This window comes from Podarcis cretensis (genome assembly GCF_951804945.1).
Source record: "Podarcis cretensis genome assembly, chromosome: 4".
Lineage (NCBI taxonomy): Eukaryota > Metazoa > Chordata > Lepidosauria > Squamata > Lacertidae > Podarcis > Podarcis cretensis.
Window position 1 is genome coordinate 21805367 of NC_137173.1, and position 14581 is coordinate 21819947.

General features: G+C 43.5%; 1 protein-coding gene across 6 annotated transcripts in view; it reads left to right on the top strand.

Moving 5' to 3' along the window:
* Nucleotides 1-14581, top strand: part of GRIA4 (glutamate ionotropic receptor AMPA type subunit 4) — a 228787-nt gene that overhangs the window by 138989 nt on the left and 75217 nt on the right. For all 6 annotated transcript variants that reach the window (XR_013838248.1, XM_079973539.1, XM_079973540.1 and 3 more), the window contains exon 4: nucleotides 13948-14132. Coding sequence is in view for 5 of the 6 variants with exons in the window: in XM_079973539.1 (XP_079829665.1) it covers nucleotides 13948-14132 (185 nt within the window). In the remaining variant the exon portion in view is untranslated. The remainder of the gene's footprint in view (nucleotides 1-13947; nucleotides 14133-14581) is intronic.

Sequence of the window (14581 nt, forward strand, 5' to 3'; positions counted from 1 at the left end):
ATCACCCCTGGCTAACAGGACCAATAGGGATGATGGGAGTTGTAGTCCCAAAACATCTGGAGGGCTGAGTTTGCCTATGCCTGTCCAGAAGACTGAGCTGAATGTCACATGCTGTTTTGAAGTAAATAGCCAGATGTTTGAAAGTAAGTTCTGTAGTGCTGAATAAATGTTTGGCTGTGGGTCTCTAGTGCTTAATGGTTGGAAAGCATTCGGGGGGGGGGGACACCTGGGGAATATATTACACTGGTCAACAACAAATTTGTTGTCTGCATTTTTTCAGCTGATTTAGGACAAATCTGATGCGCTGAATCCAAAAATCACATTGGTTTTGCTCAATCAGGTCAAGTTTTTGAGCTATGGCCACATGTCGTTTTTTTACGTTTTTGTTCCCATGTACGCTTGTGTGGAGCATTGTGTGGTGGGGGTAAAATGCCATGTCGTATAATTGTTTTGATTGGAAATTATTATTTTAATGACAAGAAGTATTCAGGTCCGATAGTTCTGGGTGATTATGTCGAAAAGGGATCAGTTTGAAGTCATAAAACCTCGAAATCTTCCATAAATTGGTGCTCAGCATTACACGAAGAAGGACTGGCCTGTGCGGGAGGAATTGATGCCTTGCAGAAAAAGGAACGTCATCAACGACCCTCTGGTGGACAGAGACAGAATACTCTTCCCACCGCTGCACATCAAGCTCGGCTTAATCAAGCAGTTCACCAAGGCTCTGGACAAGGATGGTGACTGCTTCACTTACTTCTGCCAGGCTTTTCCAGGATTGACCATGGAGAAGTTGAAAGCTGGCATCTTTGACAGTCCTCAGATCCGTCAGCTCATCAGAGATCCAGAGTTCGGAAACTCAATGAACAAAGTGGAACTAGAAGCGTGGAAGGCATTTGTTCTGGTAGTGAAGAACTTTATTGGCAACAATAAGGCCAGAAACTACGCAGAACTTGTCAACAACATGCTGACTGCTTTCAGAAACCTGGGCTGCAACATGAGCGTCAAGATGCACTACCTATTTTCACATATGGACCGGTTTCCTGAGAACCTGGATTCAATGAGTGACGAGCAGGGGGAGAGATTCCATCAGGACATGAAAGAGATGGAGACCAGGTATCAGGGTCGCTGGGACGCAGTCATGATGGCTGACTACTGTTGGACTCTGAAGAGAGACCTCCCTTCCGCTGAGCATTCCAGGAGTTCCAGGAAACAGAAGTTCAAGCCCTGAAGTTTGAAAAATGGTGAAGCAACATGCAATTTACGTGTACTTACCTTTATCAATGCCCACCATTCAGTTTACAGTAAACGTGACCTGATGGAGAGAAATGGATGCCATTTCTTGATTCAGCAGTGCAAAAATACCCTAAATCAGTTGTAGAAATCTTGACAACATTCAAAAAGTAAAAAATTGTTGCCCAGTGTTATGTAAAGCCAGAAAAAGATAGTTTGAAAAGGGAGCCTTCAAGAGCTCCGTCTACTTAACTTATCAAAGATCAAGGAGATCAAGAGGCTAAGTGATCATTATCAGTGATTTTGAAGACAGACAAAAGTTGCTTGACACTTCAAGATTTTCTTTTTCTTTTGCCTTCAGATAAATCCTCTGTAGCTAGATGTGCAGGCTAGAAACACTTAGTCTGTCAAATGGGGTTTGGTATATTAAATGGATGATATTAGCAATTGGAAAGTGTTACAAAACAATCAAATTTAAAGGTCAGGAACCTTAGACTGCTGGGCTTTAGATGAACCCCTGGCATTTTGCATTCTGCCTGTGGAATTTTCAGCAGCTATCCTTGGTAATGTGAGACTCTCAGCTTTTAATCTCTCGTATGTATTATGTATTCTGAGCAGACCGTGCCTAGGGGACTTTCAGCCCAACACAGAGAGTGGTATTTTTGTGTGTGATATGGGGCGTATCAATATGCCAATATCTTAAGTTCCTATGAAGCTTATGGAACTGCAGAGAAGGCTGCTCCCGGCTTGCCTGTTAACATCAGCAAGGGGTTATACATGCCATGTACAACTTAAGAAGGGCCTTCCAGGATCAGGCAAATGGCCCATCTAGCCTGGCACCCTGTTCTCACAGTGACCAACCATATTCCTGTTGGAAGCCCACAAGCAGCACATCAGAATGCAACAGCATTCTTCCCCACTTGTGAGTCCCATATCTGTTATTCAGAGACAGATACCTTCTGAGAAGGACATTTGGTTTTGAGCTCTCATGAACTGCAGGCAGTGACCATTTTAGGCTCGTCCAATATGCGTGCGACTGTGCATGCGTGCATCACACTGAACCTGGAAGTGACACGAAAACATCACAAAATGGGGCAGAATGGGGTGGGGGGCAAAACAGGGTGTGGTGGCATTATGCAGACCCTGCTGACACATGTGGAAGCACGTATTCATATGTTTTGGGGGGACAATGGGACACAGCTTTGAATCAAGACAGCAAACTGAACCTTTCAGAACTGCACTGATTGTTTGGTTTCTTAGAATCCCTGAGTGATGCCAGTTGCTAGTACATCATAAAGAACTGGGCTCAGTTGTCATTGTTTGTCTTAGTGCATAATATTTTCTTTTCTTTTTTATGAACCGACCACTGTACAAACACTTCAGCAACAGGTTACAGCAGTCTTCAACAACCTGGTGCTGTCCAGGTCTTTGTGAAGGTGTGAGAACTGCAGCAATCCGTCCAGTTTGAACTGTTTGCCATTTGCTGAGCTTGTTTATTTTAATTTTGATTTACTGCTTTGTTCCCACCTTATGAGCAGTTGGTGAAAGGTGGGTTACAAATGCCATTAATGAATGTGTTCAGGCCCACATATGAACTCTGGGGGCACACCCTAAAACCCAGTAATACTTGGTTTGCCAACCCATGCAGCCAGCCTCCAATTCTCCTTTCCTTTTAAGCACAGCAAACTGTTTCCATACTACATACTGCATGGAAATAATGTCATTTCACTGCTTGTCTTCAAAAGCAGGCAGTTTATTCATCCTAAACCCCCCTTTCTTCCCAGTGAGCAAAGTAAGGTTCTTTGATCCAGTAGTTTCAGTTCAAATTCCAAACATAATGAAGTAGAAAGGATTATTCTGTCTGAGAAGAATAAATAGCAAAATGTGTGCAAAACAATGAGAGTGGATATCTCTGCCACCGTGCATCTGTCCTCAGGGTCTTCTCAGGTTTCCACCAGGCTTTGTCACTCTCTAGACTGATAGCTCACCTTCACAGTGTGATTCCCATGACTGTCGGGAAGCCTCTGAAATGAAAAGAGAGAGGAGGGCAGGAATGTGCTGCAGTACATCTGCAGTGGAAACAGAAACTGACATTGTTGGGAGCTTCAGTCATGAATCCAGCAGCAGAGAGGCCTGACTACAGCTTTAAATAAAATAAAATGTGGGGTGGGGGACTCCCCAAAGTATGTGCTCGTATCTTCATATTTCAGAAAACCAGGACAAGGAAGAGAATAGGAAAAGAGAATTCCTTGATGTCAAATGCCTTGGACTGTTAAGTCTCTGTAGCAGAGCTCTACAGTAGTTCTTCAGGTTTCGCAACACAGGGTCCAGAAAATCACAGGAAGCTGTCTTATCCTGTGTCAGACCATTGGTCCATCTAACTCAGTATTGCAATCTCTTACAACCTTTTGTCTCTGGGCTGTAAGACTCCACTTTGGTCAGGAAATGACCAGCTCCCAGACGAGGGGGCGCAAAATTGAGAAGATCCATAATTGAGAAGATCCATTTGGGGGTGTCAGATTCTGACCTCGCACAGGATGCCATATTATGAAAGATTACCAAAGTTTGCCCCTGCTGGTCACAAGACTCCAGGTGTGGTCTGACCAAGGCGGAATAGAGTGGTCCTATTACTTCCCTTGATCTGGGCACTAGGCTTCTGTTGATATAGCCTAGAAAAGCATTCACTGTTTTTGCTGCTGCATCACACTGTTGATGCATGTTCAGCCTGTGGTCTACAAAGACCCCTAGATCCTTTTCACATGTACTTATATCTGTGCAGCTGATTATCCCTGCCTAAGTGCAGAACCTTACATTTGTCCCTATTGAAATTCATTTTGTTAGTCTGTCCTTCCCCTGACCAATGTGATCATAGATTTGATGTGAAAACCAGCATAATATAACACTAAATTAGGCATTCTCATCCCTCATTTCATTCTATTTCTATAGAGAGTTCTGTTGTTTATCCTGAAGTATTGGGATGGGAATAGGCAAAACTTGAAAGAAACAAAAAGAATTTAGGTAACACTGACATTTTGACCATGGCTACTTGCCCAGCTAAAGCTGGGATGTTGCCATTTCATAAGTTCTTGTTGAATGCCCTTATAAAAGTCCCGTGCAGTTTCTACATCCAAGTTGTCTTATGTCAGCAGTGAGGTTAATACCTAAGTATTTAAATCCTTCATGTCATTTGGCAAACAGAATTAACTAGTAACCAGTCACTTGCAGTGTTGTCTACATTCATAGGAAGGAGCACAGAATATGTTTTAAAATAAGAAGTTTTATTGATTTTTCCAGTGCATAAACACAATTGTGATATTTGCTGCTTATTTATGTGGCAATAATGTCCCTTGTTGTTGTTGCATATCTCCTAAAAAAGTAGAGTATACAGAACTTTGAAGTTCAAGACAAACATTAGTGAAAAAATGCAATCCATGTTCCAATTTTCTAAGATGGGCATATTGTATTTTGCTAGTAAAAGAGGTACAGCGGCCTAAGGCCTAAGGGTACCTTAAACAGGTACCCTTGGAAGATATTCAGATGATTTACCAGTATAATAAGCTGTGTGTTTTGACTAAGCAGCTTGTACATAACCCAAACATAGCTGGTTCTTTCTTGCACAAGTAGGCTGTGTAACTTCTGGCAGTTAAGTACCGAAGTCCTGATAATGCATTGGGGGGGGGGGCTGAGAATGGGATACTGAATGGAAACAGGCAAATGTCCTCATGGGAGGGGGTACTAACAGAATAAATGCTTGCACTGAGAGTTATTGGAATTCTAATTATAACATAGGTAATTGATTGCTGGAATTTTTGAAGAAGATTGCCAACGATAAGTTGTCTGTGAGAATGATATAATTGTCTTAGGCAGGAAACATATTTGCCAGTTAGATGTTCAGTTCTATTGCACAGTGTAACGGGAATGAATAATTCAGGGAAGCAGGGGCTTTTCAGAATTAATCCATCAAAGAACACTGCAACGGTTGCATTATTGCTTGATGCATAAATGTACATATCAGCTTATCTGTACATGTATAGGGACAGCATAGGGGCAGAAGGCACTACTCACTCGTAATGTAGTGAGCTTGTAGTATAAAGGCTAAGAGGGGAGACATCGACCAAATCAGGAGAGTCTCCGTCCAAAGATTACTTTACCTATGAATAGGCACCAAAGTAGTTGTGCAAACCCCTCTCTCTTCAGCTTTAGCAGTCCTTGCTCCCAATAGTCTACACTGACTGGCAGCAGTTTGCCAAGGTTTCAGGCAGGAGACATTTCTTGCCCTGCTTGGAGAGGTCAGGGGTTGCACCAGCAACTTTCTGTGTGCAAATCCCATGCTCTACCACTTTGTTTAAGGGGAGCTACTGTTTTAGCTGGGACACGGGTGGCACTGTGGGTTAAACCACAGAGCCTAGGACTTGCCGATCAGAAGGTCGGCGGTTCGAATCCCCGCGATGGGGTGAGCTCCCGTTGCTCGGTCCCTGCTCCTGCCAACCTAGCAGTTCGAAAGCACGTCAAAGTGCAAGTAGATAAATAGGTACCGCTCTGGCGGGAAGGTAAATGGCGTTTCCGTGCGCTGCTGTGGTTCGCCAGAAGCGGCTTAGTCATGCTGGCCACATGACCTGGAAGCTGTACGCCGGCTCCCTCGGCCAGTAAAGTGAGATGAGTGTCGCAACCCAAGAGTCGATCACGACTGGACCTAACCGTCAGGGGTCCCTTTACCTTTACTGTTTTAGCTGCTTTGCTTCTTAGCGTATTGCTTATTTTGTTTTTAACTGCAAACTGCTTTATTCCTTGTAACAGAAAAGGAACTATAAATAAATAAAGGATCCAGGAAATGTCATCCAACATACATATATACCTGGAACACCTTGGTCTGTCTAGGTCCATCACACATATTTCTTCTATTTCAGCACAATTTTATATTAGAAGCACTGAGATCCAACATAGCCACTCATGAGGAATAAGCAGAATCTCTCTCACACACATTCATGCTGCGGTACCTGTGCTCATAATTACTTCAGTTTAGCAAATGCTAACAGTGCTTACACTTTGCTCCTTTTCTGTTATCCCTGAGGAACAATGATACTGAAAAGTAGGTTAAATTCCGTGGCCTTCTAACTTGTCTGTTTAACTACACTTTTATGCCATTCTCTTCTGGCGGCTGATTCAAAACAACATTCCCATGTGGGAGCTTGCAAGGCCAGAACCGCTTAGCTTTAGCACTGAGCATGCCAAGGGGGTCTTTGGGCCACTCATGCAACAGCTTGAAGATGTCGAAGGTAGAGTTTCTGGGTTCGGGGCTTCTGGTGAGGTGATCATGTGACTGCTTCACCTTCACTCTGCGTCCAAGTCTCAGCCTTTGCATTGTGGGCCAATGTTCCATGCAAGTTGGTGGGAACCTGTAGTCAGTGGCGTAGTATGAGGAGATGGGGGGCAAAGGGGTGGGTGGGTGCAAAATTGTTTAGGGACACCAAATTTCAACACCTGGTGTTGCCTCAATAGAGCTGCGTGCTTCCGTCATGGGGCTCTGTTGAAAACAGCTTCTCCATACGAACCAGGAAGTGACCTCTCCAGACAATGGAATGACTCTTCTTTTCTTATCTGAGGCTACAATCTCCTGGGTGGCATGGATGCTGTTAGGCAGTTGAATGGGCTCTGTACGTTTCCCTTCCTCCCGTCCTCTCCACGCAGCCTTGAGTACTGTCAACCCATGCTATGGGCATGCAGCCCTCCAGATTTTCTCAGGCTACTTTTCCCATTGTGTCTGCACGCTGGCCAAGCTGGCTAGGGTTGATGGTAGTTGCAGTCCAACAAGATGCTGAGGGTCACCCCCAGTGCCGGATTTACATATAAGCTAAACAAGCTATAGCTTAGGGCCCCACTCTCTTGGGGGCCCCCCAAAAAATAAAGAAAAAAGAACTGGATACTTCTTCTTAATTGTATTTCAGTTCAACAACTACTTTGATAAAATACACATTTTGTTAAGTGCCTATTAGGTCCATGATTTACCATAGCATATATTCAACACAAAAAACTGACAATTTGTTGTTGACAAAGGACAGCTGGACATATAAAGGGCCCCATTACCTTCAGTAGCTTACGGCCTCATCAAACCAGCCCTGGTCATCCTCCAACTTCCTTGCTCACACCCACTACTAACTACTTCTTAGAAACTTTTGCAGTAGGAAAATAAAAGTTCTTCCTTTCCTTCTATTGTTTTAGTCAATTTCTTATGGAACTTCAGTGTAATGGGTCCTAAAGTTAAGCTATTTTCCCACACCCTTAGTATGCTTTGTAAAAAGAAGACTCCTTGCTGTCGTGTTTTATAATAAAGGAAAACAAAGGTATAAAAATTGACTAGACTTCAGCACTGTGCATTAATTTGGTACTCACACTACTGAGCAGTGGAAGCTGTGGGTCCCTTTATCTTAATTTGACTGTAACTTTGTGTAATGTTTGCATCCCTTTGTGCCTTGGGACCGGCTTTGTCTCTTGTCTGCTGGGCCACAGAGCAGGTTACAGTAAAACTCCCTTGAAGCAGGGAGGCATTCAGAATAGTGACACACAGTGAGACAACACTTACAGAGCGATGGGGTTTGAATCAACCGTAAGTAGAGAGAGAAACACAGGATCTTAAAAATAAAGCAGCCACTATAGTAATGCCTTTCAAAATGTCTGCAGGTTAAGCCACATCCAGATACTGAATACAGGAACATAAGTTCACCTTATGTTCAGACCATCGGTCCATCTAATGTGGTATTGACTACTCCAGGCTTATCTAACTTGTGGCACTCCCAACTTCCATAATCCCCAAAGAGCATGACCAACACTCAGGAATGATGGGAGTTGGAGTCCAGCAGCATTTGGGGGACAACATGTTGGGGAAGGCTGGTCTACATTACCTGGCATCACAGCAGTGCAGGGTTTTAAGCAAGATGTTTCCCAGCCCTATCTATATATGACAGGGATTGAACCTGGAATGTGCAAAGTGGGTGTTGCATCTAACAAATGATATGCTAGAGCTGAGAGCAGGAAAGAAAAGGCAAACCAAATATGAAAAGTGGGGTTGCCATATCTTTGCCATATCTTTGAGGTCTTTGTTTGGGGGGGGGGGTTGGAAATGCAACCAATAGCACCATAAAGGTTTGCAAAACTGCATGTGGTGTGGAGAAAGCAGATAGCTTTCTCATAGTATTAGAATTCAAGGTCACCCAGTGAAATTAATGGGCAGTATATTCTGTTCCGGCAAAGCAAGTACTTTGTCACGCAGTGCATAATTGACATATATAATTCACTACCACAAGGTGTTGTGATGGCTGACTTAGATAGCTTTAAAGGGAGGGGGTTGGATAAATTTGCGGAAGATAACTTTTATCAGTCGCTATTAGTCACAATTGCTAAATGGAACTTCTCTGTTAAGAGAGACAGTATGTCTCTGAATATTTGATGCTGGGAACAAACAGTGGATGGAGTGGACATGTGTTGCTTGTAACTTTCCCAGAAATCTTTGACTAGCCATTGTTGGTTGGCCCTGTTATCTTCCTTCCTGGCTGAGTCACCTGTTCATAAAGCGTTTGTAAGTCAGAAATATAGGAAGAGACCTGCTGGATCAGGCAAAAGGACCCAACTATTACAGCATCGTGTCTCCCACAATTTGTGAACGGGAGTCAAGGTTCCAAGTCTGAATTCGAAAAGAAGACCAGCTGATTTTCTGAATGAAGTAAATCTGTGACAAGAAACAGGATTAAATAAATGTTGACTGGGTCACTACCAAAGATCAAATCACAGTTAACACCATCAGTGAGTCATGAGCACGTATAAAATCCTGGTGTTCTTTTAACTATGGAGCTATATATGGAAGTGAATAGGAAATGAGGCTAAGAATATATTATTTGGAAAGGATCTGGGCATGATTTGAAAAGATAATTACAGACAAGCATAACGAAAAAAAGGAGTATATAACCACAGAAACAGCTGAATAACTGTGCAGTAATTAAAAAGAATTCTTCATTCTTTCCCTGCAAAGGGGGAAAAAAAACGACTTCAGGTTAAAAATTAACCTTGACTATGGAAACATATTCACCCGTTATGTCAAGAAATTTACATTTGTAAAATGATCTGAAGTGCTAACCTGTAATCTGACTCATGTACTTGAGGTGAGATTGTGGGTTCTTGTAATGATTGTAAGCTTTAAAATATTTGCGTTCTCAGAAGTACATGTAGAAAACCATTATAAATCATTTTGCCTGAAGGATCCACAGAGGCTGGGTGCTCAGCCAATTTTGCCGGCTAAAATTGAGGCCATGGGAACAAGGCAAGTGTTTAAAATCAGAGTCTCCTTTCTTCTCCAGTAACATTTAATAATGAGAAGCTTGCCACATACCATGTTCGCAAATAGCAACCAATGGTTTCAGGGGCAAGGGGAACTTGCGATGTGATGCCGTCCTGTGATCTGAATGATGAGGCATTGGCAGGAAAGAGAGGAGAGCAGCAATGCGTTGACCATAGCAGGTGGTTCCAGCCCAGTAGGGCAAAGGAGATCACACGTTGTACCACCGAACTATCACACTTTTCTACCCTTTGCCTAAGCCTCTGTTGCTGTTAGGAAAGCGGGTGGTGCTTTGGGTTAAAACACAGAGCTTAGGACTTGCTGATCAGAAGGTCGGCGGTTTGAATCCCTGCAACGGGATGAGCTCCTGTTGCTCGGTCCCTGCTCCTGCCAACCTAGCGGTTCGAAAGCATGTCAAGTGCAAGTAGATAAATAGGTACCGCTCTGGCGGGAAGGTAATTGGCGTTTCCGTGTGCTGCTCTGGTTTGCCAGAAGTGGCTTAGTCATGCTGGCCACATGACCCAGAAGCTGTACGCCGGCTCCCTCGGCCAATAAAGCAAGATGAGCGCCGCAACCCCAGAGTCGGCCACGACTGGACCTAATGGTCAGGGGTCCCTTTACCTTTTACTGTTGCTGTTGGTTCTGCAGTGGAGAAGGTTGAAGAACCCTTTGCTCGTCTCCGTTTGCATGGGAGTAAGCCAGTAGCAAAAAGCAGCATTGCTGGGCTTTCATCCCTTGTTAAATTAGGTAAAGGTACCCCTGCCCGTACGGGCCAGTCTTGACAGACTCTGGGGTTGTGCGCCCATCTCACTTAAGAGGCCAGGGGCCAGCGCTGTCAGGAGACACTTCCGGGTCACGTGGCCAGCGTGACATCGCTGCTCTGGCGAGCCAGAGCCGCACACGGAAACGCCGTTTACCTTCCCGCTGGTAAGCGGTCCCTATTTATCTACTTGCACCCGGAGGTGCTTTCGAACTGCTAGGTTGGCAGGCGCTGGGACCGAGCAGCGGGAGCGCACCCCGCCGCAGGGATTTGAACCGCCGACCTTTCGATCGGCAAGCCCTAGGCGCTGAGGCTTTAACCCACAGCGCCACCTGCGTCCCCTTGTTAAATTAGGGACCATCAAATTTCCTGAGCACGGAGTTATAAAAATGGCTGCGCGTATGACAGGGATATATACACTGAGAACCAGCAGAGACTTAAGCTGGGCATTCTATGATATTTCAATGCACCCACATTAGGTGGTCAGTTTCTACACTCACCCCTCTATGCCCTCACTCTGGAAAATCAAAAGGCATTATCGGAGTTCAAGGACACGTTCCAGTCAAGCAATAAACACCCTGGGTGCAAAGTAGGGCGAATGAATAGCCTGAGAAGAGAGGGAGATGAAACGTCAAGAGCAGGCATAGGCAAACTCGACCCTCCAGATGTTTTGGGACTACAATTCCCATCAACCCTGGCCACTGGTCCTGTTAGCTAGGGATCATGGGAGTCCCAAAACATCTGGAGGGCTGAGTTTGCCTATGCCTGGTCAAGAGCATGCAACATGGAACCACACGTAACATTTAGTTACCTCTTCCATGTTGCTGGGGCCAGTAATACACATTGTAGCAGCTCTTATTTGGAGGCTTAATTAGACATTACCTTTTTGTTTTCAAAGGAACATTCTAGTATTTGTGGAGTTCAGTGTTTGCCAGGGGTAGGCATAAAAATAACAAAGGGAAGCCGAACAGCAGCAAATGGTTCTAACCATGTTTTTTGCCTCGTGAACTTGGAATGAAATGGGCTTTGCAGTTGAAAGACAGGTTAATTCCATTGCTAATAATCCATCTGCTTTAACTACGTCTGAGAACAAGAGGAGTAGTTTCAATATGCCTTGTATTCATGTAGCTCAAAACCCTTTATAAACATTAATTAATTAAAGCTCAAAATCTCCCCCTAAGGCAGAGAAGCGTAATCCCTGTTTATTTCTTTAAAATAATAATGATGGTAATAATAATGACTAATCTTATGACTATATAGCAGATAGCACAAATATGGGTTAAATATTTTACTCAGACCCAGCATTGAGTAAATAGCCCATTTGGCACATAACAATTTGGTACTATGTACATGAGCTGGGACAAAACTACGGAAAGCACCCTCGCTTCCCTCTTATCCTGTGCTGTCAGGAGAAAGACCTGGCCAATGTTCAGTTTTGTTTTTGCAGAAGAGTATATGCTGTTGCATATGAATCAGAGACATAGTTTATCACAAACTCTAGTCCATTTCAAACCAAGCCAGCTTCATAACACATGGTTTGTTATAAACCACAATCTTTGGTTTATAAGCAGCGACAAGATTCTGTGAAACTGAAACTAAATGCTGGCAGAAGTTCTCCTCCTGGCAGCATGGGACAAAGAGAGGAGAAGAGGAATGTATGACCACCAAGGTTTTGCTCAGGCTTGTTCCAGTTTATGTGCATAGCACTAAATAATGGCTTCATGTTATGTGCAATCACAGCCAGTGGCCTGTGGCTTTCTGGGATCAACTCACCCCCATGGCCCTTTTAGATTTGCGTGTTGTCTGAACCTTAGCCACAAACTGTAGAAAGCCTTAGCTACACCTTGCTGTTAAGGAGGAAAGAGCTTAACCATGAGCCTGAGTTCTGGTGACATGCTAGGGCAAAGTTTAGTTTAGCCATGCTATGCTGAGATAAAAAGCCACAGAGAAGCAAAGTTGGGGGAGCGTTTCTCCCCTGGAACCCATACATTTCCACATTCATGCAAGTCGTGCTTAGCATTATGTGTGAACATGCCCAATGTATGCTTTCAAGTGCGCATATTGTGTGTGGGAAAGATATCAACTGTTTGTTCGGTATATTAGCAAACTAAGTTGTTAATGAGCAGGTTTAAGATAGATGGCTTGATGCAGCAAAAGAAATAAGTGCACATAAATAGTAGAAGAGTATTGCAGGCAGCTGTGCGAGGAGGGAAAGGCCTTTATCCAAAGATGAGATGACATTTTTAGATTCCTCTGCAGCAGGAGGAATTTTATAGAAATAAAGATAGTAGCAAACCGTGTCTTGCTCTGCAACCAGCATTGCCTAAATCTGAGAATTAGAGTTTTGTGCATCTTCTAAAGGTACACTGTATAATTTGAGAGTCACACATAACATAATTTTCCCTTGATAATTAAAATCACTTATGGTGTTTAGCCAGCTGAAATGCTGCCATCAGAATACATCCTCGAAATATCACTGAATTGAGAGGCTATAATCATTACCTAAATACTTAGGAATTCAGGCTGAACTCCTATGCAACATGAGGAATAATGGTACTGAATTACTTTTTAGGGTCGCTGTAAGAATTACAGTACATCTAGATAATGCACGTGAAGTGTCCCTGGGCACTTGAAAATGCTATACAGATGTTGAGGCTTTTATTAATAGTATGATTTATGCTTACCTCAGAGTAAGTTTCATTGCCTTTAATAAGACTTACTTCTGAATAAACTTACATTTATAGGATTGAGCTGCACATTGGAGATGGTGAATATCTGAGGACAACTCTGTTCTCCAAATACTAGTCCAAATACTAGTCCAGGTCCTGGAACGATCTGTAAAATGAAGTTGGTGTCACTTAGTGGCATGGACTTCACAGATATGAAGAACATGCACTTGGATGGAATGAGGTCATCGATTGGTGAGGAGAGAGTGAGCAGAGGAATAAACTGTTATTCCTCTAAGCTCCCTTAAAGGCAGAGTGGCAGAGAGGGGGGTCTGTCTTTCCAGGATGCTCATGAAAGAAAATACACTATAAATGTATATAAAATACAGATGAGGGTCTCTCACTCCCCCCCCCCCCTTACAAGGGAAATTGCGAGCAAACTATGGAAACTTGTTTTTTCACTACATATTCATAGCTGTCAACGTTTCCCTTTTTTTAAGGGAAATTCCCTTATTCCAAATAGGATTCCTCACAAGAAAAGGGTTGACAGCTAACATATTGACTAAAATTTGGTCAGATAAAGTTTTATACCCAGACACCCATCGGTAGGCTACTTGTGAATTAGGGTGCAATGCAGATGAAATCAGGGGTGCCAACTCCCACTGAAATCAAAACAACATTTCTGTAACAGTGCCCTTTGGGTCCTGCGGGTTTCAGTGGGAATGAAGTGTTTGTATGTCTAACTTTCTGTGGATTGCCCACACAATGAACTAAGGAGTCTTTAAAAGATTGACAGCTGCAGTATGTGTACATAATAAGGAGAGGAGAGAAAGCATAACATAGTTAGTAACTGTAAATCTTAACTCCTCACCAGCTCCGTAAGGAACTTGATGTTGATTAAACAGTCTTATGATCCACAGAATGCAAGGACTGTGTCATTAGTGTATTGTGTCCCTTTCTTTCAGGTTACTCAATACTTCAAGCTATTATGGAAACAGCAGGAGAAAAAAGCTGGCAAGTCAGCGCCATATGTGTGGAGAATTTTAATGATGCAAGCTACAGGCAGCTTTTAGAAGACTTGGACCGGAGACAGGAAAAGAAATTCGTAATAGATTGTGAAATAGAGAGGCTTCAGAATCTCTTAGAACAGGTAATGCCTGCTTTTAATGTCACTGCAAACACATTAGTGCGGCCCCTGAAGAGCAGCCTCTCTCCTCTGCCTTTCATTTTTTGCCTTGCCAATCAAGGCCAGGACTGTTTTCACGATGTGTTTCCTCCCTCCACTCTTTTATACACAGCCTGGTGTTTAATCTACACCGCTGGATCCATTTGCACACTGATGTGAAGTTCCCACCAAACAGCTTCTCAGTCCAGTAGGGGGGAAAAAACATCCCACACACAGATACAGCAGGCGCACAGCTGATACTGCAAAAAGGAACTGAATCTGCCCCATATCCTCTACAAGACTCACCTGAAGCTCCCGGTGCTTTTGTTCCAGCCAAACCCACATTCACCATCTATTGGTTTTATTATTATATTTATATCCCACCTTTCCTTCAAGGAGCTCAAGTTCCCACAAAGGTTCTCTCCCTCCCCCTT